The sequence below is a fragment of the Tiliqua scincoides genome, chromosome 6, assembly GCF_035046505.1.
Source record: "Tiliqua scincoides isolate rTilSci1 chromosome 6, rTilSci1.hap2, whole genome shotgun sequence".
Classification (NCBI taxonomy): domain Eukaryota; kingdom Metazoa; phylum Chordata; class Lepidosauria; order Squamata; family Scincidae; genus Tiliqua; species Tiliqua scincoides.
In genome coordinates this window covers 9,776,204-9,800,307 of record NC_089826.1, presented here as the reverse complement: position 1 = coordinate 9,800,307, position 24,104 = coordinate 9,776,204, and the positions used below count along the sequence as shown (strand labels likewise).

Genomic DNA, 24,104 nt, shown 5'->3' with positions numbered 1-24,104 from the left:
AATGGGATGTGACTGCATTTGGGGAGATCTGTACTTTTAACAGGCTACTATGTATATGCTTTTAACATGATAGTTAATGGGACTTATTCCTGGGTAAGTGTGGGGAGGATTGCTGCCTAGGATGGTTAAAAATGTTCCTGCTTGATGACGTCTCTTCCGGTCATGACATCACTTCCGGTGGGTCCTGACAAGATTCTCTTTCTAAAAAGTGGGTCACAGTGCTAAATGTGTGAGAACCACTGTTCTAGGCTAATATGGGTTGCCCCCCTGCCCCTTCCTTCTGCCCCCCATGGCTGCTATTTTGCTGAGGTAAGGACGTTCCCATTGGTGTGTGCAGAAGCTTTCCTCCCAGGGCAAATAGCAGCCATGAGGGGCCCAATCTTGATCAGGATCATGGTGGAACAAACGTTTAAAACCCTCTCCCCTCCATGCAATAACCCCAATCCACAACAAGCCCCCAGTGAGGGCTATGTAGGGTGAAAAAGACAAGCAAGATAGCCCTAGTTGTTTGCTTTTCATAATGTGTAGCCTGAGTTCATGGTGCGTGTGATGTGTGATAGTATTTGCATAGCAGTCATAGAATCAGACATTTGTAACTGATCATCATAAGTAACCATAAAACAATGTTCTAGGACAATGTTGTAACTTCTCCCCACTCCTCGACTGGAACCTCACAGCTTGTGACATTCTATACCCCATTCCAAGCACTCGTTTTCCAGTACAGCAAGTTTCTGGAATGGTCTGCAACTTTTATAAAGCATTAGGCACTGCTGTATTTTCAGAAATGGGCATGCAGGGGATATTAGGGATGCTTAACTGTGCAATCATGAGTTCACACATTATTATTATTGCCCAATAAGCAATTTATAGCATATTTGGATTCTGTACAAAAACCTCCTATAATTCTCCTCCGTAACTTTTATTTTTATAACTTTGTGTAAACCAGTTCTGACTCCATACTTAGCCATCTCTGCATTAGCCCTTTAAGAACAGGCATTTTAAAAAATGGCCTGTTTACTGCATACTACAGTTTAATAACAGCCAAGCTAGATTTTATTGCCACTTTTAACAAAGCCACATGCAGTTTGTTAAAGGCGAGGGAACACACACACACACACACACACACACACACACACACACACACACACACACACACACTTTCCTGTACCGTGGAGACAGGGAAAGAATAATGGTTTTTAAAAAGGAAATACTGTACCTTTGGAATAGGGAACTGGCATTCACCTGAGCAATAATAGGCATCGAAAGATTTCGGGGAAATAATCCATTCACTCCAGCCAATGTCTGCAAAATCCACTTTGAGGTAGCGCCTTGCGCAATGCCGTGGCTCGTTCCACTGCTTCCTCCTGGCCTTTTTAAGGGTCTGTTCATCGAACTGCAGCGTCTGACTTTTCTGATGGTTGTTTTTCCTCTGCTTTTTCTTGGTTTTTGTCCTCTCCGCCAGGCGTGGCTGGAGTGTTTTGTAGTGCTTCCTTTCCTCCCACCCTTCGTCCTCATTGTACTGGTACTCAGCCCCTGGGAGCTCATTGTTCTGCAAAGGCAACAGAATGCTAGTGGAGCGCTTTTGCCGCCGTTCACTCAGGCCATTTGTTGAATAGATGTCCAGTTTTGGGAAGCCCCCAGGTAGGGGATTCCGACGCCCTTGCAAACTAGAAACAACATTCTCCGGTTCTGAAATGGCCGAGTCGTTTGCATAAATGAGGATGTAAGGTTGATAGCTGGGATGTGTGCTCTTCCAGGGGTGTCGGCCGACAGAGGCCATTTTGACTCCAATGAGGAGGTCATTGTTCTTCTTTGCCTTACTTAAGACTTGAGTAATGTTCTTCCACTGCCAAGAAAGGACATCCCGATAAGCAGTGGAGACATTGATGGAGTAATGTCCCAAGGTCCGAGTTTGGTTTCTTGAAGGAGGAAAACTCAGCAGTGAGAGGTTTATCTGCATGTCAGATTTTCTGTGCCCATAAGAGCAGCCCTTAAGTCGAGGACAATTTGCAGTACTGTTCCGGAGGTCCCCAACATAGTAATGCAACAGAGCAGACAAGATGTTTTCAGACTTTGTGAGAGAGGTCAGGTTAAAAATGTGGACTTCTTTACTTCCAGGAATCCCTAGGAGAACAAAAATATTCACATGAGGACAGAAAAAGGCAGACCCACCAGTTGCTTTTGTACTTTTATAAATCCCATCTAATAAACCTTTTCCTTAATTATACACTTTAAAGTAGATGTTCACTTACTACCTTTATTTAACTGTTATACGTGTCAGATAAAATTTTCCGAAGTGATTAATTAGCACAGACACATTTTCATCAGTGGGGCTGAGACTGGAGGAACACAGTTTGTGCCTTTTGGTCTGGTGCTTAACAGGGATTTTTAAAAAGACGTTGAAGATAATATTTCTTTCTAATAAAGAGCGGCCATTCTTTATTACATTGCTGATTATTTCAACATAATACACATGATTTGGTAATACGTACATTAACTTTACTCCAACCAATTATTTAATTAATCTGATTAAAAAATAGATTATCAACCATAAGAATGTAAGAAAAGCCCTGCTGGATCAGGCCAAGGGCCCATCCAGTCCAGCTTCCTGTATCTCACAGTGGCCCACCAAATGTCTGAGGGAGCTCACAAGACAACAGACACAACCTGCATCCTAGTGCCCTCCCCTGCATCTGGCAATCAGAGGCAGCTTGCCTCTAAAACCAAGAACTTGCACATACCTACTATGACTTGTAACCTGTAATGAACTTCTCCTCCAGAAATTTGTCCAACCCCCACTTAAAGGCATCCAGGCAAGATGCCATAACTACTTCTTGTGGCAAAGAGTTCCACAAAGTAATTACACACTGGGTAAAGAAATATTTTCTTCTGTCTGTTCTAACTTTCCCAACACACAACTTTCGTGGATGTCCTCTGGTTCCCCCAAAACATATTTAATCACAGTCAGGCTATTATTTAGTCCAAGCAGAATGTTTTACAGTACAGAATGAAATTAAGAACAAGCCAGGCTGGCAGACAATGATCCCTCTCCATTTTTTCCCTACTGTGCAGAGTGGTGTGTCCACCATGCCACAGACCATGGAAGGCTTGGGGGAAGCTGTGCTTTTTCGCCAAAAGGCAGTGCTTTTTTGGCAAAAGAATGAGAGCGCCTAAGCTGTGGTGATCAAACAAATCACCATCCCCAGCAGCACAGAGTGCTCTCCCTCCGCCCCCCCATTCATTGGGACTTTGGCCAGGGTCAGGCGGGCCAACATGTCAGAAGGGAAGGTAGTGTTTCCTAGTTGTGGAAACATGTGGCACCCAGATCATGTTGTACGGGGCTGTCAGTACAGCTACATGGCTTTGCTTCTGCACAACTTACAGGGAACATGCTGGCAGACCCCAAAATAGAATGGTCTTTTTGCTCTCTTAGAAACCATAAGGACTTTCCAAGAGATTCAGTGAATAGCTGCTTTGAATGCCCGGCAGGGAGAGAAAGTAGGGTAAAAATTCTGCAAGCAAGCAAATAAATAAATAAATAAATAAATAAATTTTGGCTTTGTGTAACATCCTCCAAGTTCACGCTGAGAAAAAACAAAATAACATGATAGCCAATCTATGTGCAACAAGCGAAGGAGTCTTTATGAGTTGGATAACTGTATTGCTGTTTGTATCTTTTAAAATAACCAAATCTATACGTAAGTACTTCATAGGTTGGAGAGTGGAATGTGCAGCATTTAGAGGACTGCTCCTATTACAAGTGTAGTAGGATATTGCTTTGCTGTGAAATAAACAATAAAAAAATTGAAAAGTCAAACAGTTTCAAACATGGAGAAGTATGTGTGTATGTATGGCATACATGATGTGCAATGCTCTCCTCCCCCCCCCCCTCCTCCTACAGAAACATACTGGAGAGGAAAGAATCTTGTTAAAATTTATAACTTTGTAACATGCCAATTACTCCATTATTTGGAGCAAAGGAGGGTGGGGAAACGGTTCATTTGAAGGGTTTTAGGAGGTCAAATTCTAAAAAACTGGATACTTTTCGCCTTTCTGTCACTCAAAACATACAAAGCAGACAGAGCCTATGTCATAATAGCAGACAGAACTCCAATAGCAGGTAGCCAAGCCAAACGATACGTATGTGGGATTTCTCTATTCACACACATTGGGAATTCCTGAATTAGAAGAAGGCCTAATCCCAGTGGCAGCCAGAATTGTACCTATGTTTGCAGAATAAAGGCTCAAGCCTATTGGGTCTCTGAGTTGCTGCAGTGGGTATTCTGGCACTACAGTGTGCTTTGCGTAGGACTCAAAACACGACCTACCATTCTGTGCAGCCAGGCTGTCACCGCAAGCAACAAGCTGCAGTGACTATGAGCCAGAGGCCACTGGAGAAACCTCAGTGCCAGTAAGTTGGTATGGGGGATGAGTTGGGTTGGCAGAAAGGGGAAGGGAAGGAACAGGGTGGAGACTGAGGCAGGAAGGGGGCAGCGGCAGCAACTCAACCAATACCCAATCCCCTGACCCATGTCCACTTGGACTTAGCCAGCAAAATAGCTGGTGCAGATGCAAGTACACCCCTTGGGGCAGTGAAGGTGTGTCCCATGGCAGGGGAACAAGTTTTCCCTTCCTCAGGGAGGCTTCCAGGACTTGAAACTTCCTCACAAGATGCAATATGTGCCCCGTTGGCGCTGCTGCATCAGCACTAAGGGAGTTAGGTAGGATTCAGCTGTCCGAGTTGTATTAACTAGTTCAGAAATAAAATGATTTATGGAAAAAACTGTTCACACAGACCTGTGCACTGAATCCAAGCAGAAGCATGGGTTATGCATTTCTTTCATCTGGCCTCAAACCAATTCTAACTGCATGCAGCTATTCTTGCCTAACAGAGATGCCCATCGCTCTGACTGCAACAAAAGGTGCACTCCGCTTCCACCCAAGATAAATACTAAGCCAGAGATCTGCGTCCAGCTTCTCTAACCCTGTTAAGGATTTAAAAATAACTTTCTCCATCCCCTGTCCCGATGTCAAATTGGCTTCTAAAAATTAGACTACAGCCACTTGAAAAACCTCAGGATTTTGAAAAAAGAGAGAGCGAAGAGCTACAGAGCAGGAGACTAACTTAAAAAGTCCCCAATGGAGCAAATGTTTTCTTCAGTTCTATTTATTTATGCTGCTTTTAAAATTTATATCCTGCTTCTCCATTAACAGTGCTCAAGGCAGCTTCAAACAAGAAATAGCAATAAAACATTAAAACAATTACAAAACAGGAGATAGGAGTGACAGACAGAATATCTAAACCAGCAGTTTTCAACCTTTTTCATCTCATGGCACACTCACAAGGCACTGAAATTGTCAAGGCACGCCATCAGGTTTTGGACAATTGACAAGGCACACCATGATGCCAGTGGGGGCTCACATCCCTCATTGGCCCTACTAATAAATGACCTTCCCCCAAATTCCTGTGGCACACCTATGAACCACTCACAGCACACCAATATGCCATGGCACAGTGGTTGAAAATGGCTGATCTAAACCAATAAAATCAGTTTTTAAATAGCCACCAGCTGGAAAGAATAAAGATCCTGTGGAGCAAAGGCCTGATGACAGAAGCTAACAGGAAGAACATATGGCAGGCTCGCCCTTTGAGTGAGTCCCACCATCCCTTTGGTTTAGGCCAGTTTCACAGTGTGCCTGGGATATCAAAAGCACCCCAACCTCTCAAAGTCGCATATTAAGGGGCAGTTATGGTGGACATTTGATGGTGGCAAATTGATTGTTATGACAGCTCCACTCAACAATAATTAGTTATTTTTTTTAAAAAAACAAGCAGGAGTTCAGCGCAGGTGATACAGTTCAAGCAAGGAATGGAAAAGCAAAACCTCTTCTCTAGGTGGTACCTCCCATTTTTCATTTCAGAGTTAAGGGCATTAAAAGGTCTGCAAGGGAAGTCCCATTTGGAAACAGTCATAGTGATCTGGAAGCTATAACAAAGATAAAATAATTAAGCTATGACATATAGGGTCTATAATAACTTTAATATCTCACAAGTTAAAATAGTGAGCTCATTGTTCAGTTGGCAACCTTCAGTCAGGAAAGACTATGGTATCGCACTTTGAATGGTGGTTCTGGAACAGCGACTAGTGTGGCTGAAAAGGCCAATTCGGGAGTGACGATCCCTTCCACACTGGGAGCAAGTGCAGTCTGTCCCTGGTCTGTCTCCCTGGCTATGGGCCTTCCTTCTTTGCCTCTTAGCCTCAGACTGTTGGCCAAGAGTCTCTTCAAACTGGGAAAGGCCATGCTGCACAGCCTGCCTCCAAGTGGGCCGCTCAGAGGCCAGGGTTTCCCACTTGTTGAGGTCCACTCCTAAGGCCTTCAGATCCCTCTTCAGATGTCCTTGTATCACAGCTGTGGTCTACCTGTAGGGCACTTTCCTTGCACGAGTTCACCATAGAGAAGATCCTTTGAGATCCGGCCATCATCCATTCTCACATACAGACAACCAAACTAACCCAGGATAAACTTTCTCACTCCTGGGTAATCCGGCCAACTGTATCATCCTGCCAAGTATAAGGGAGGGTTTTATTACACTTCAGATGTAGATGAGTATTAAAATTGTACTCTGTTATGAAATAAAAAATGTTACTGAAAAGGTTATAAAATAGTCATTTGCTTCATGATGCTCGAGTCTTGAATTTTTCCTCTTGAATTTAAACCAGTAGAATTTCAAAATGGCACAACAGTCATTTTTTATTCCAGTTCTCTTTATAGCAAATTGTGAAAAATTCATTACGTGACAAATACAAGGTATGCATTACAGTTTTAAAGCCAAGCCTCCAAACATAGCTAGAGCAAGTTTGGATATTTTAAATTTGCTACTTTTTATCAATAGATGTCACTGTTTTCCTGCATTTTCAGCTGGCAATGTTATGGAAATTCCCACAACATTATTAGATGTCACTACAGATGCTCTTATGTACATTAACTTTGATTTAAAAGAAGTAGAAAAAAGTACACATAGCTTTGCAAAAAAAGGACAAATGTTTTTTTATGCAACACATAATTTTCTAATTGACCATCTCATCTAAAAAGAAAACACGATCCAGGGGCCAAACCAGAAAACTAGCCACTCTGTAAGTGATGTTTAAATAGCTTTTTTGCATTTCTTATATCCAAAGTTCTAATGTCATACCTACGCTGGATGGAATGCAAACTGGATTTTAAAACAGAGCTCTTCTGCTTTCAATTTTGCCATAACAACATTCACACAAGTGAAAAATTCCAGACTAAGGCAGCATTATATATGTATGCACTCCTAAGCATACTTGCTAGTAAAAAATCTTCTAATTAAATAGGTCTGAACTTTCCAAATAAACATTCATTAAATCACAGTGCAAGTGAGTTTCTTAGCATCATTTGATTTCAAAAGCAGACATTTCTATTCTGCTAAAACTTTCTTATAGGATGACTTCTGTAAATGACAGGTAGGTAGATTAGGAGTTTGATGGAGTTGTGGCAACAAGGCCAAAGTTATATTCAAATTTGTAGCTTTGCTGGACATTGCTGCAGTCCAAATATGGGTACATTCATATGATTGGACACAGATGTGAATTGTTGAGATAAAAATCATTAAAAAAAAATCATCCCATGAATTTTCAACCAGTATGCCGTGGCACATTGAAGTGCTATGACTAAACCACAGGTGTGCCACAGGAGTTTAGGGAAGGGTCATTTATTAGTAGAACTATTGGGGTATGTGAGCCCCCCCACTGGCAGTGCAGTGTGCCTTTTCAATTGTCAAAAAAAGTTGATGGTGTGCCTTGAAAAGTTCAGCACCTTGCCAGTGTGCCACAACATGAAAAAGATTGAAAATAGCTGAAAAAGACATGCAAGTAAACAAGAGAGTGGAATGATATTTCTTCTGGAAGTGTAACATGAATGCAAGTGGAGAGAATATATGGAGCAGGACTGGTGGTTGGGAGGGTAACTTAATCCCTATTGTGCCTGGCAACTTTCCGCTGCAAATTGTTCCTTGTCACCACAGCTGAGTTCCCAGTTTTGGGGCCTATATGGGGAAAAGCATTAACCACAGCTAGAAATTGCTAGATAGAGAACCCACAGTAGCAGCCAACTTGGAAATCCATTCAAAGGAACGATGATCCTGGAATTTGACATTACTGTAAACATTTATATTTATTTACTTAAAATATTTATATCTCGCCTTTTCCTCCTTCAGTCAAGACACCCAACATATATTAAAACACAGCTTTGATTTTTTAGATTGTGAGCCCTTTTGGGACAGGGAGCCATTTAGTTATTTGATTTTTCTCTGTAAACCGCTTTGTGAACTTTTAGTTGAAAAGCGGTATATAAATACTGTTAATAATAATTGTAAAAAAATAAAACAATCAATGAAAAAGGCAGTGATAAAAATAAACAACAATAACCAATAATAAAAATAATAAAAGCAGTCAGAACACAATATTCGCTTTTAAAGGTACTAAAACCAAAAGCCAGACAGATAAAGCAACAGAAAAACCTAAGGTAGGAACACTAATTAGGAAAGAAAAATCTTTCTCCTGCTGTTAGGTCAACAAGGAGGGCACAAGTCTTGATTCAAATTGGAAGGAGTTCCAAACACTTCCTTTGTCTGTAACAGTGTTGAACCTAAACAATTTCTTATGAGCATCACTCCACCAATCTCCATTTCCCTCCCCTGACATTTGGGGTGTGTTTCACATGGTCAAACAGTTTCCATACTGCATTGGCACAAGGAAATTTGGCTTAAACATGAGGCAAAAGTGTCAAGGTGATGATGAAGTGATGGATGGTTCTGGGCAGATATTTTTTGCAGAGCAATGGCTTACACCCTCCCCCATCACACGCCTGATTGCCATTTTCACATGTGTTAGACATATGGCTTGTGCATGGAATACACCCAGGCCTGTGTTAGGAGTAAGCAAGTGGTACCGGTTTTCACTGTGGGGAAAAAAAAATTATACTGGTCCAATCTTATGTTGACAAAGGAACGCTATAGGAATCAGCCCAAGCACAAGATTCTGCTGAAGAAACATGCTTCACTGCCAATCTTGCCATCTCTCATCATCGTGCAAGAGAGGAAGGGGTGTAGATACTCAGAATTTTGCTGAAGAGCACAGTGGGGCTTCCAATGGTGACTGTATGTAAACAAAGTTTAAATATTATTATTATATTGGTTAATATTCAAAATGTGAAGAATATTATCACCGCTACTGATATGAATTGATTTCTGGATAATGGCCACCTACACCTTTTCCCTGTCTTAAAAACAAACAGCTGTGTTGCTGTCATTTGCTATTACTAGGGGTGTTCAAAATGTTTGTGTTTTTTTTTGCAGATTTCGTGACTTGAAAGGCAGAATATTATGTGTTTTTATTCCACGTTCTCATTCCAATTTCTCATTTTAATTAATTTTAAACACTTTAAAAGTATACTAGGTAGGTGATATAGTGTCAGTAAATGCAATATTGTTCCTAGCTGGAAAAGTAATCTATTTTAATATCTGGAAAATATCCTGAATACCCAAATGTGGTGTTGTGTTTTTATGAGTTTTTAACACACATACACACACACACTTTTACTACTGCTCAATGAGGTAGTAAACCTGGTGTGAGTTCACACAAGTCTCCCCCCCCCACAACCTTGTACACCGAAAACTAGCATGTCAAGGAGACTTTGGGCTCAGCCTTCTCCCTCACATGCTAGCTTTTTATTAGTTGCATTCTTAACTTGTATTACCAGAGTTCTGCTCATGCAAGGGATCTTTCTCTCCCCTCTCCTTCTCTAAAAAACACACCAGGGACTCTTTGGAAAAGTAATGCCTATTTCTATTACAGCCCCCATGCCACTATCCACACAATTCCTGGGAGTCACTCAGCCCCTCAAGGGTGGCTTTGGGGGCTGCAGAGTGCCTCAGGGAGGAGGCATGGGAAAGAAAAATATCTTGCATGAAGGAAGCTGCGGGTTTGGTTGCAAACTTCTGTGGCACAGAATTTTTTTGTTGTGGAGGAAGTGCATTTTCTCATGTGAGCCTCCACCTGCAGCCTGAGGAGGCCACAGCCCAGACATAGGCTTAGCACACTGCTAGGAACTAGGCCGGAGAGAGCATGGCATGCCTGTGAGAACTGACATCACCATCACAAACAAATATTCATGTTACAAGGGGCATTCCAACACATCAATAGGCTGGAATAAGTCCATTTGGCTGTGGGGTGTTTACCTTTATTGAGGATATACTGACATTTTTATGGACTGCCAAATCTATCCCACGGGTGAAAAAGGATGCAATAATGAGGGCTATTCAGTTATATAGTCATGATTAGCCCTACTTTAAATTAGATATTAAAACAGCATGCTTGCCCCAGTATACTTAAGAATACATCAGCATTTCCATTATAAAACCGTGTTTTCATGGCTTCATAAGTCAGCTCCCACTAGAGTGCTCTGAGGAGCAACATGAAATAGCTCCTTTCTTTGGTCCCCAGTTATTCACTCTTCCTATTCTTCTAAAAAACAATTTTTTACAACCAAAATGTCCATATCAAAATAAGTAGCACTGTCGGCAATCTTAGCATTTTGGAGAAATGCATTTACAATTGCAGTTTTTTTTTTAAACTCTCCCACTGAAGAAAAAAAAAACTGGGCCAAACTTTTTCAAAGATAAACATTCAATTTTTTTTATTACTTCAATTGACATTTAAATATAATGTACTCATCTTAATAGCAGGTATCAGAATTTAGCAAATATGCATGTACAAGAACTAGCTCTTCCTAGTACCAAATTTGTTTGTGCTGTAAGGATCAGGGAAAAGCCTGCGTTCAAAATGAAATCATAATTTGTACACATACACCTATAATCACACACTCCCAAACAGGCAATGAACTACTTCAGTGTGTTCAAGGACTTAGGGGCCTCCAGTGTACTTTCTTACTTTTTTCTTTTGAACAGCAGAACTCTATGCTTAGCACAGTTTTTGAAAGTCCCCAGAGTTTCAAAAGCAGTTTACTATGTAGAAAGAGAGGGGGAGGCGGCTGTTTGAGAAACACAGATCCAAAATTCCCTTTACAGTGGCAAAATCCTATGCTGGAGGAGGGGGAAGGAACAAGGTCAAAGGCCTGAAGCAGGGGTGTCCAAAGATTTTGGCAAGAGGGCCACATCAGCTCTCTGACACTGTGTTGGGGGCCGGGGGGAAAAAGAATTAATTTATATTTAAAATTTGAATAAATTTACATGAGTTTACATAAATGAATATATTAAAGATGAACTTATATGAACAAATGAAGGTCTTGCAATAGCTCAATGCCTATAAAAGGCCTTGCACAAAGCAAGACTGGCCTTTCTTTTGCTGCCACTGCTGCATCACAGACGTGAAACAGCAAGTAGTGGAGGAAGCTGTCATTCCACAGCTCACACGAGAGGTCAAACAGTCACCCTCACGCTGAGAGAAGCTGCGTTGGGCCAGTGCGGGATTCAACAAATCTCCGGAGGGCCAGAGGCTCATTGGAGACTGGAAACTCCCTGAGGGCCACATTGAGAGGCCTGGAGGGCTGCAAGTGGCCCCCGGGCTGGGGTTTGGGCACCCCTGGGGAGGAAGGAGCAAAGTCAATGGGAAGGAGCATGGTCACAATACATGGCTGGGGAACTTGTGTTTAGCTTGTAATTGGGTCACATATCATGACAAAAATCCAGCATGAACAGGATTACAACGTATATAGACAGTAGCATAGCTATGGGGGTGGCAGCGCAGTAAGTATAGGTGTGTGCCACTTAACGATGGGGATACATTATCCCAGTGTTTCTCAAACTATGGGTCGGGACCCACTGGGTGGGTCGCGAGCCATTTTCAGGTAGGTCCCCATTCATTTCAATATTTTATTTTTAATACATTAGACTTGATGCTACCATGTTATGTGACTGCATTTGGGGAAATTACAGTTCTGTACTTTTAACAAGCTACTATATATATTCCTTTTATAATGATAGTCAATGGGATTTACTCCTGGGTAAGTGTGGGTAGGACTGCAGCCTAGGATTGTTAAAAATGTTCCTGCTTGATGGCGTCACTTCCGGTCATGACATCACTTCCGGCAGGTCCTGACAAATTGTCATTCTAAAAAGTGGGTCCCGGTGCTAAATGTGTGAGAACCACTGTATTATCCAATTCCCGTTGCTATGCGATTAGGTATTGTAGGTGCTATAACACGCCACGTAACTGGCCCTTCTTCCTCACTGTTGGAGCCATTCTAGGCAGTGACAGCAACATTGCTGTCAAGAATGGCTGAAGGTGAGTGGGGAGGGGTTAGTTACACAGCATGTTGTAGCACCTACAGCTTACTGTGCCGCCACCCCCATAGCTATGCCACCGCTTACAGACATTTGTATATGGCATACTACAAATTTTTTAGAGTAGTTCAAAATTCTGAATAAGTTGTACTTAAAGAAAGAACATACGTAAAAGATAATAACATGACCTGATATTCTGAGTTAGCCCAGAAGCCTTCTTCAAAACAAAGTCGTTAGTTTCATGTCTTCAAAAATGATTTTAGCATTTACGTCCCACCCTTCAATGTCTCAAGGCTGCTTTAAATAGTATTAAAATCATCAAACCTACAGTAAAATCTAATGTATCAAAACGGTTATCCAGTTCATCGAGATAAAGGAAAATTCTACACTACAAATATTTCAGGCTTATACCAATTTAACTGCTATGGCTTCCTCTGTAAAAGAATCTGGGAACTGCAACTTTAGTGGAGGGCTCTAAGAATGTTCGGCAACACTGAATTCTCAGAGGGTGCGAGGAACATCTGGCACCCATCACGATAGTCTCAGGTTCTCTCAGGACTATTGAACTACTTATGTCAGTAGCATTAGACAACCTACATTTTCACATCTCCTCTAACTTTCGATTTTCTTGTGCAACAAAGAATTACTCCAAAGAAAGTCTTTTTAAAAAGAAGAAATGGCTTTGATACAATGCGCACACAATGCATGAGCGGAAAGCACATCTGTGCAGCCGCAGGGGAGAGGGTGATACTTCCTTCTAGCGATAGCCCCTCACACCTCAAAGGGCAACTCTGGTATACTCCTGACCTTAGGGAGGGTTATGGGAAGAGTCCAGGGACTGCTGTTGGACAGGAAGGCTGAAAGGCCCCCTTACACAATTAGAATAACGTCTGCAGTGCTTTGAATCTGGTCCCATCTATAGAGAATGGGGTGGCCTTATGGATTCTCCTATAGCAGGGGTGCTCACACTTTTTTGGCTCGAGAGCTACTTTGAAACCCAGCAAGGCCTGGAGATCTACCAGGGGGGAAGGAAGCGTCTGACAGACACCCCCTTTAATGTATGGAGCCCCTGCTGGAGTCTAGTCAGTTTCGTCAGTTTTGTTGCTGCATGCCTGAAGAGCAGCTAAAGTGTCAGTTTCAGTGTCAGTTTAGTGTCAGCTAAATATGTCAGTTTCGTCTAGTCACTAGATGAAACTGACATATTAACAGTTTGGAGAGACAGGGCTCCGAGATCTACTCATTTTGCCTCGCGATCTACCGGTAGATCGCGATCCACCTATTGAGCACCCCTGTCATATAGTGTTTTTGACCCATTTTATCATGACAAACAGATTTACAAGCATGACAGCATTGAAAACCATGTTTTAGATATTTTTGCCAGCTACTGTTATAAAACTTTATTGAAAACAAACATAGCTGAAAGATGAGGGAAGATGATTCTTCTATCCTCAAGTTCTCCCACTGCTCCCATTTCCAAATCGTTATTTGTGCTTAGTCAGGTTCACTATTCTTCATTTCCTGTGTTATTCTGTATGGGTGTTTCAAACTGAACCAAGTAAAAAAAATTTTTTTTAAAGTAGGAAACCATATGGTTATAAACCACAAGAATTGGCTCTAGGGCAGGTGCAATACCTAAAATGACTTTTATGAGATGGAGTTTTTAAATTTTTTCCCCCTAAAAGAATGAATTCAAATGAACTGGTTTCATTTAATAACAGTCGTTCATTCTACAGGTACTTCATACTGTCTTCTTTTACAAACCCAAACTCAAAAGAAAAGTAGAGCAAAATGCCGAAAACTTAAATACTTATGCAACCCAATCTTATGCATTTCTATTCAGAAGTAAGTCTCATTTTCAGTTAAGCGTGTATAGGTTTTCAGCTTCAATCCCCATTGATTTCAGATGTTTAATTTACACGTTGAAAGTAAGTGTTCTAAATTTGGCTGGATTACACTCATAAAGTTTGTCTTTAAGATGTGACATTTTGGTCACATTCAAATTTAGTATAAATTAGGACACTGATGACCCAATCCTAGCAAGGGCCGGCCCAAAACAATGTAGCAGCACTGATGCAGTGTGTGTGGCATGCTATAGACCGGTTGGGGACCAGGTGCCCCAAAAAAGGGATAGGTACTGTTCCCAGCTACCATGTTCTTGCTGCAAACAGAGCACACTACACACTCTTGTGATATCCTCTCCTTCACAGACAGTGAATATGCATCAGTCCAAAGAGCAGCATGACATATGCTGCTGTCAAGTCTGTATTGCTCTATCTCTGTGCCTCCTCTCTGCCACATGCAGCTGACTCGACAGTTAAAAGACAATATGCAGATCCCAAGGAAAGCCTTCCACCAGCCAGCCTATAGTGAACAGTGTGAGCCCAGCTGCTGCTCAAAAAAGCTGCCGACCTACTCTTTCAGTCAGGCTCCTGTGGCTTTGCAAACTATATAACAGACTGTGAACCAACTGGTACAGCCAGATTTCACTGACACCTGTTACTTTGCTGTCTACCATATAACTTGCACCCTGGGGGCTGGGGGATAAGAATAGGCCCTCAGTTTGGCTGTACTTGTTGTAAGAGGCGACTAAACAGTCACTGGGTAGATGGGACTCGTCAGCCTGGGAAGGCAGCTCATCTGAGAGAAGGAAAACTCTGATCCCAAACCTCCACTGCCTTGTGGCTACATCCAGTTATGGAAAAGGCTTCAGGAGTCAACCTTGAGGCAAAATCCTGAGCCGGAGTCCCTGAGGCAGTTCATGGCTGAACACAGTCACGTTCTGGCAACTCCTGTGATGCCGCTGGAACCAACCATACTGGCCTCTGCCTTTCCATTGGACAATTTCAGTGACGTGGAGAGGGGGGATTTGCTGCATGATAAACAGTCTATCCTCCATAACTACTTTACCCAGGCTTCACGCACTGGAGAGGACACTCTGTTCCAGAACCACCATTCAGAGCATGATACCATAGTCTTCTGAGACTGAAGGATGCCAACAACAATATAACTTGCAATAGCACAACAGCCTTGCTGGGAGCAGATGAGGCAATCCCATGTGTGTTTATCTTTTAGAAGCTGCTCTATCAGTGATACTGTTAAATAAAAACTTTGACTGGATCACATATGCTGCCTTTTTGTTAGCAAAGTGGGATCCCTTTAGCCCACTGTATTTGTTTCATACCCCAGATCAAGTGGATTTCTGCAGGGGGAGGGGCCTCTCTGCCCCCAAGGTCTGCAGCATCCTCACCCCATGATCTCAAGAGAGACACCCTCCTCTATGCTCCCGAGTTCCCTGTTCTCTGCTGCTATGTGGCTGGGGGACAGGTAGAGCATCATACTGACACCTATGCCAGCAGGTGCCAGTGTGCATGTAGTGTACATGCTGTAGTGATTGTGTGAGTGTGGCTAGATGGATGGGCCACTGCAGCAGGTGTATTGTGTCACATGCCAGCTCAGCGATTGGCTTAGACAGTGCTCCTTCAGATTGATTAATGGCTACTGCCTCCCAGACAGGTAGGCCTGCTTGCAGCAGTGTGTTAAATGCCCAATGAGGTGCTTTTTGCTGTCTCCTGTTGTGTCTGGGAGGTTAGAGAGTAGCCTTGTGGAGTGGTTGGTGGGTATTCTAGACCTGCCTCTCCCTTGCCTTTGGTCCACTGGGTATTTCTGGCCAGCCAGGCAAGATGTGAGTTCTTTGCTGGTTAGGACAAACCTCTTGGCTGGGCTCAAACCCATCTTGCCTGTGTCTTTGTGCGGCCACCTCCCAAGACGTTGCTTTCCCTGGAGGATGACCTTGTGCTTGTCCCAATCCCTCCCCTGGCAAGAGAGATCCTGCAAACTGGTTAATAGCCCCACATGGACTGTAACTTTTGCCATGGAGCCACTTTTATGTTTGTTTCCCGTGGCTGCCCTCTTTCAAGGGAGCTATCTTTCTACCCTTGTTTTGCTCTGGTCAAAAACTTATTCCTTGGATGTGTGTTTGTGTGAATGGGGACTTGAACTCCTGTTTCAGATGCTCCTAGTCCTTTGCTTTTGGCCCTTCGCTTCTGATGCCACAGTACTCACTGTAGGGGGTGCTGTGGCAACTTTGCTTGTGTCAGGTGTGTTTCTGTGTGGTGTCCTTGGGGTATGTCCTCAAGGTTGGTAGTGGTGCATTGGTAAAACTGCACTCAGGATGCATTCACACCTTCAGTAATGCAGGTATTTTGTTTGTGGGAAAACATATAGTACCTAATCATAGGAAGAAAAGACTATCAGGCCCTGAGCAGTTTGATAGACATGGCAATAGTCTGATTTCATTCCCATTTAACTATGTCCTGTTTGACAGTGTGGAAGGATCTAATTGTAGAACATTTTCAGAGTGGCAAGGAAAAAAACCAAACACATATTTGAACTAAATTTTTATTTTTACACACACACACAAAAGCAGTATTTTCTTGGTCTACAAATTTTTGGTGGAAAAGTCTCAAAATTGCTAAACATTTATAATCAACTCACAGTTTTATGTTTCTTTAAAGATATACAACAAATAACAATGCTAAGACAATAGTCTTCAAGTTTTTCAGAATCCAGACCTTCTTGTGGTGTTTTTACCTTTAAAAAAAAATCCACCTTCACTACTCTCTCTACTCACCACTCTCTCCCCCTTGCCTTTCTTACCACCCAATCCTATCTTCCAACTTGTGCTCCGCAGCACAGTGTCATCTGTGGTGTTGCAAAATGAACATGCTGTTTTTCACTCCCGGGCCCCTGCTGGAAATGGTGAGCAGTGTAAGCTGCATGGTAGTGGCCCTTGTGGATTCCATGGAAGCAATAAACTGCCAAGGTGGGTGGGGAGAGGAAGAACAGGGCAAAGAAGAGAAGAGTAGGAGGGAAATGGTGAGGTTGGGTCATTGGGAGGGAAGGGCAAATCTCAGTGGCAATGGTGCGGTTGATATCCATTGCCACCTGCCCAGCTTCACCACTTCTCCTCAGGTCCTCTCAGACTTGTGCCAGCCAAAAAGCTGGTGCAGATCTAAGTAGGACAACAAGGGGCTTACTAAGGTAAGGGAATAAAAACTCTTTTACTTCAAGGAGGTCTCCTTATTGTTCCCAGTCAATGCCTGCAGCACAAACCTCCAAGGTGCAGCTGCATTGACGCTAACGGCAGGGGTTGGATTGTAGCATCAAAACAATTGGGACTGGTGCAACTACTGCCACTGTCATCCAGTTTAGGTCAAGGTGTAACCTTTGAGAGCAATTTCACATAACCATTTATTTTTAAGGAATCATATCCCACTGGAAAGAGAGGGTCTCGAGTGTTCTCCAAGGTGGTTCCATATGAAATTAAAACAACATGCTGTAAGGATTTTTTTTAAAAAAAATACAAAACAAAGCAGATAAGATTCAGCAGAATAACATTGCCCTTAACAACAGAACATTCTTGAGTAGTACAGTTATTATATTGTAAATTATTGTAAATTATATTGTACATTATATATTATATTGTAAAAATCCCTATGGGGATTTAGAACAGCCTGCCTTTGTAAACCGCCTTGAATAAGTCCGAGGAGAAATCTGACAACCCAGAAAGGCGGTATATAAATACCTGTATTATTATTATTATATCCCATCTGTGAGAACAGGGTCACTTCTCAACTGGCACCTAAAGGATGCCAACGTGAACACTGAACAAAGTTTGAAGTTGGCATTTGGTAATTGGGGTGCCACAACAGAAAAGGCCTTGTGCCTCCTAGCCATCACCCACATCACCTGCTCTTCAAATATCTGAAGGGCTGTCATATGGAAGACAGAACATATTTCTGTTCTAAGCTACCTTTGACAGTCAGGGTGGTTTGGAACAGACAGTAGAGGGAGGTGGTGGATTCTCCCTTGACAAGCACCTGCCGGAGATGCTCTAGGAAGATTTCCTACTACAGGCAGGGGGTTGGACTAGATGTGGGTCCCTTCCGATTATATGATTAACCTGGAGCAATACAACAAATACAAGTTAGCCATGGAAGGAAGACTCAACAAAAAACCTTCAGCCAATCCTTGCTCTCCAACAATACCCAAATAATACAGGTATAGTATTGCTCGTAAATTATAGTTATGGAAGTATTGCTCTCCCTCTGCAATACCGGGTAGATGGGACTCGTCAGCCTAGGAAGGCAGCTCATCTAAGAGAAGGAAACTCTGACCTCAAACCTCCACTGCCTTGTGGCTACATCCAGTTGTGGAAAAGGCTTCAGAAGTCAACCTCGAGGCAAAATCAGGAGCCGGAGTCCCTGAGGCAGTTCGAGGCTGTACACAGTCACGCTCTGACAACTCCTGCGATGCCGCTGGAACCAACCGTATTGGCTTCTGCCTTTCCATTGGACCGTTTCAGCGACGTGGAGAGGGGGGATTTGCTGCATGGGTAACAGCCTATCCTTCATACCTTCTTTACCCAGGCTTCGCGTCACTCCCGAATTGGCCTTTTCAGCCACACTAGACGCTGTTCCAGAACCACCATTCAGAGCACGATACCATAGTCTTTCGAGACTGGAGGTTGCCAACACACAGATATAGTCTCTAAGTTATGGATGTCTGGCTTATGGCTGTCCTGACTTATGTCCAGGTTTTGTCTGGTGTGATAGCAGGTGCAATAGCTCTGCTCTGGCTTACTTCAGTTCCGACTTCTGGACAAAATGTGGGACTACCTGTACATGTGATCTCAGATATATGGATTGCTACATTCAAACATTACATTTGTATACAACTAATGTGTGAAGCAGCCTGGAAAACCATTGCCTGTGAGTGGAGAATTTCAGCCTAGTGCCAGTTTGTGTGTTCAATGTCAAAAGATCTCTGTAAATTATGGTCATCTTCAGTGCCTATGAAATGCGAGCACATAAATAATGATGATGTGTCATTTTTTTTTTCCTATTTATGTTTTATCCAGTCACTTTCTGAACCCTTGCAAAATGGTTTCTCCCTTCTCTCTAAACAATTGCCTCTTGCTGAGATACAGGTGCAGACATGATTTATTATCCAGACAATTTATTCTGGAATAGTCATACAGAGATCCAGGGAACTAACTTGAAAATAAGCCATGCAAGTTTGCAACCCAAGATTTTTGCCAAAAGACACCCATCCAAAAACTGCCCTTTCAATTTTGACTCTCTCAGTGGCATTCCTGGTGGGGGGCAAAATGCTAAGTTTTTTCCAGGCACAAGGACAAAAAGCACCCACTCCCCTTTGCTTCCATAGCGAATCACAGCTGTGAATGCTTTCACAGTCGCAACCGGCTCTAAAGCAAGGGGGAGTGCATGTTTTACACAAGTATCCCTGCACCTGAAAATTTTTTTTCCCTTCCAGGAACACCACTGGACTCATTTATAGTTGGCAGAAAATCATTAATGAAGATGAATACAACAGAATCAAAGGTGCCATTGGATACAGGAGTGTTTGAGTGAACATGCATAGGGTTAGAGGAAAAACTGGTGGCTTTTTTGTTTTCCCCAAGGAAATGGAACACTATAAACTTAATTTCTTTCTTGAAACAATCTTGCAGAAATATTGTAGTCAGTTTCTTTGACTCTAAACCAAAACCTAGTTACCTATTGCACAGAAGAAGATGATAGAAGTTTGAACTGTACTATTTCAGCTACAAACAAGAAGTATTTGTGAGTGCTCCCCAAGCAAAGAAAAATTCATACTCATAATACACTGCTTTAAAAGGAGCAGACTTCTCCCAAATGTACTGTCTGCTAAATGCAAGAGTCATTATGAGTCATGAATATTATGACTCCCCCTTTCCACAAACTGCATAAAATGGAACATTCTAGAATTCTATTACCGATTATCTCTTTCTGAGTATGTATAGAACAGCTGTTGATTGTCATTGATAGATTGTGTTTTTAGCAATATACTTGCATTTTTGTATTCCAGAAGTAAACAAATACCCATACATTGTCTTTCAAATAAGTATATCATCAGATATTAATCTTGCTGCCAAAATAAGATAAATGGACAGCCATCCATAAGCAACTGAAGTCACTACCTAAGTTCCCACTGATCTTAATGACCCAGAGCCAGCAATGTGTTCCATGTTTCTGTAAAATTAAGGACCAAACTGTGAAATTGGAAAGAGGTACACTTTCCTGTCCAAATTCCAGTTAATATTCAGTGCACAGAGGATACATTTTGATATAAAACACAATTGGAAACAAAATATCCAAGTTCCATTCCACAGTGAGCCAAGTATTGAAACTAATGGGGGGAAAAAAGATCCGCCCCCCACCAATATATGGTCTAAGGTTTCTTAGAAAATGTACCTTTCTCCCATTAATAACCTTTGAAATGAGCTGCCACATCCTTAGGGATAGGAAAGATAACACCTAACTGGTTAAATATTTTGCATAAATACTTATAAAAGTGTCAAAAAACATATAGCCACTTTAAATTTATTTCTTTGGCACTTGAACTGTGAATGGATCAGGGAGGAGGAAAGGGGGAGCGAACTGTGTGTTTATAGGACTTTTGCCACCCACAGTCAAGTAACAGAGTAAATACAAGCAGAAAGACCGCAGAGATGGGCTCCTATCCAAAGACATTTCAGGTTTAGAACAATAAATACCTTTTAATCAGGTGTCCTGAAAGGAGCCAAGATAATTTTGCAAGAGCTGTACCTGTGCTCTTTTCAACGGGTGGCACTATGTGAGAGCGGACCGGGCCACTGAATCACTTTGCTTTGTTGGGCATTTTTAGAAGGGAGGACAGACTTCCCTCAGGAAGGAAAGTGTCCTGAAAAAACGGTTTTATTGGATTAGGCCAATTCATGCAAGGGTTATTAGCCATAACAGCTAAAGATAAACAACAGAGGGTTAGCCATCACCCTCACAAATGGCTTGGGAGTTTCCAGACACATCTACTGTAGCTGTTGGAAATACCGCTATGAAAGGCTAAATGGATTTTGGTCTACTACAGAAATACAATTCTTATTAAAATAAATTAGCTAAAACAGAGAATCCTGGCATGTAATCCCAAACAGATTTACTTGGAATGGTGTCCTGACAGAGGAACTTGTTTTTAAATATAGGCACTCAGGATCACAGCTAAAAAGCAGCCCTCACATAATCCTAGGTTTCTGTGTTAGGATGGAGGACACAATCCTAAATGCATTTACTAGGGAACAGATCCCAATGAATTCATTATGATTTACTTCTGAATAAACATGCATACAATTGTGTTGTGGGACACCCTAAACTGAACACTCTTCCAGTGTAAGCCTAGACATGTCTTCTCAGAAGTAAGCCTCATCAAGTTTAGTAGGACTCACTCCTAGGTAAGTGTTACAGGATTTCAGCCTTGATATTCTATATAGCTGGACTATTTGTACTTGCAACACAGAAAGCCTAACACACCTAGGCTCAAAATTAATAACATAATCCATAAATATAAAAGCTGTTTTCCAACATTTATTCACATTCTGACATGAGCAAGAAACAGAATTTGAGATGGGATTATGTAACCTGAGGGCAGACTCCTCATTATATGGTTTCTGGTGGGATTTAAAGATCCAGCTGTTTTGCCTGGTCTTTGTGGAGGAAGATATTCACTATGGACCCCCTCCTAACTTTTATGCTGTTTTTACATTATTTTACATGCTAATCTGCTTTTTTATTGCTATTATTTTAACAATTGTTCTAATGGCTTTTATTTTAGTGTTTTATTCTGATGTTTCTATCTTTATGTGTTTATGTTCTGTTGTACACTGCTTTGAGTTTATAGAAAAGTGGTATAGAAATCTTTTAAATAAATAGGTAGAACTATATAAAAAGAGAGTAGGCTTGATTCTCAATGCAAGGAACCACCAGAAGGGAGCAGATTTAGCCCCTACTTAATGATGTTCATAAGAGTACCCCTGAACTGTTTTATTTTTCACATTTTTATACCAACCTTCATGCAAGGAGCTCAGGGTGGTGTACATAGTTCTCTCTCTCCTTTTGTACTCACAACAACCCTATGGGGTAGGTTAGGCTGAGAGATAGCAACTGGCCTAAACTCATCCAGGAAGCTTCATGGCTGAGAAGGGATTTGAACCTGGAACTTCGAGGTCTGTCCAACTCAAGAACCACTACCCTCCATTCCTATAGTGAGATATACTTGGGATAAGGACAAAAACTACCTTAATACAAAACATATTAGCTGCCTAGATTCCATAGAGGGGTGAAATGAGTCTCTGTGTGCAGAATGCACAGGGACGCATTGCACACTGTAGGATTTCTGCAGACACACACACACACACACACACACACACACACACACACACACACACACACACACACTCTTTTATTATGACAGGCATTTTGGTAGTCCAGTATAACAGATGCACACCGTTGGGATCCTTCACTCATAATAATATTGTTGCCCAGAGAGTTTCAAACATGCCTCAAACATTAATCCTAAACATCTGCATGAACAACTCAGCAGCACCATTGTAATGTCATGCTTGGTTGGCACAGAGACAGGAAACACTCACTGCCAAGCACTTATCTGCCAGGGCAACAGTCCTTTGAATTAGACCATCACACTGCAATCCATCAACCTTTTTTGAGTATTTTATTTGTATGCAGTTTGAAAAATTTTATCCCACCAAACCAGTTGATTCAGGCTGTTAAGTACAAATGCTTAATATGGCTTAAATCTATCAGGAGCAATCCAGAGAAGCTTAAATATAGAACCCACTGAAATTAATGGATCTGAACTTCTTAAGTATCTGCTTAATCCCTCTGGTTTCAATGGGAGTCACTTAAATGAGCTTCATTTTCTTGAACACACAGACTTCATTGGTGCATGCGCATACACACAAAGGGCACAATCCTAACCAGATCTACTCAGAAGTAAGTCCTACTGTGTTCAATGGGACTTACTCCCAGGAAAGTGAGGTCAGGATTGCAGCCAAAGTCACACAGAATACATGTACACACAAACCATTTTCAGGTGAAAGATCCAATTCCAAGAGCTTGGTTGACATTCAGACACTTTATGTTCTCCTTGTGATGCAAGGTGGACAGTGAATAGTCATAAATTGCATGCAGACCTAAGCTTCTCTTGCCAGATGTGTATAATACAACATTATCACATATGAGATTCTGTCTAGGTATCCCTCTGGGCAAAGACTGCAGAATCGGATCATCTGGATAAATGGACACAGGTGATAAATGGATCAGAACTAGCAATATGTTGCAAAGATGGCAGAGTGCAAGGACTAGCTACACAACAGCAGCAGAGTAATTCAAATCCTAATAGACCCACAACTACCAGTGATAGTTACGTGTGGTTCATCAGTGGCAACAAAGGAAAAAACCTGCTCTCTTATGACTTATAAAAAACTTTCCTGCCCGATTGTCTAATTATGGTTTGTCACAGCTGAACTGTGTCTGTGTCAAACCACTGTCTGAACTGTTGCAGGATTGCAGCTAAGAGGCTGAGAGTCACACTACACAGGGCATTGAACCAACTGCTGTGGGGGGGGGGGGGGGAGTTAAGGTGGAAGTAGACTGAAAGTGATCCTTTTATCTGCAGAAATTAGCCACAAGGGGGCCTGATCCAGCCCAGGAGTATGGTGCACAATGGGGCAGGGGGTTAATACTTTTCTCCTGCAACTTCTGTAATATGGGGATGATAATACTTCTTGGACTACAACAAGATAATTATTAAATATAATAAAAGATAATGAATACATCAAGATAAAACACCTTGCAAGCACAGAAAGCACTATGCAAGTGTACCCTGTACTTTGATGAAGGCAACTCTT

At 42.0% G+C, this 24,104-nt stretch overlaps 1 protein-coding gene across 1 annotated transcript in view; it reads right to left on the bottom strand.

The window, feature by feature from the left end:
- Positions 1-24,104, bottom strand: part of BMP3 (bone morphogenetic protein 3) — a 37,240-nt gene that overhangs the window by 5,269 nt on the left and 7,867 nt on the right. Inside the window, exon 3 of the mRNA XM_066632283.1 lies at positions 1,217-2,124. Coding sequence (XP_066488380.1) covers positions 1,217-2,124 — 908 coding nt within the window. The remainder of the gene's footprint in view (positions 1-1,216; positions 2,125-24,104) is intronic.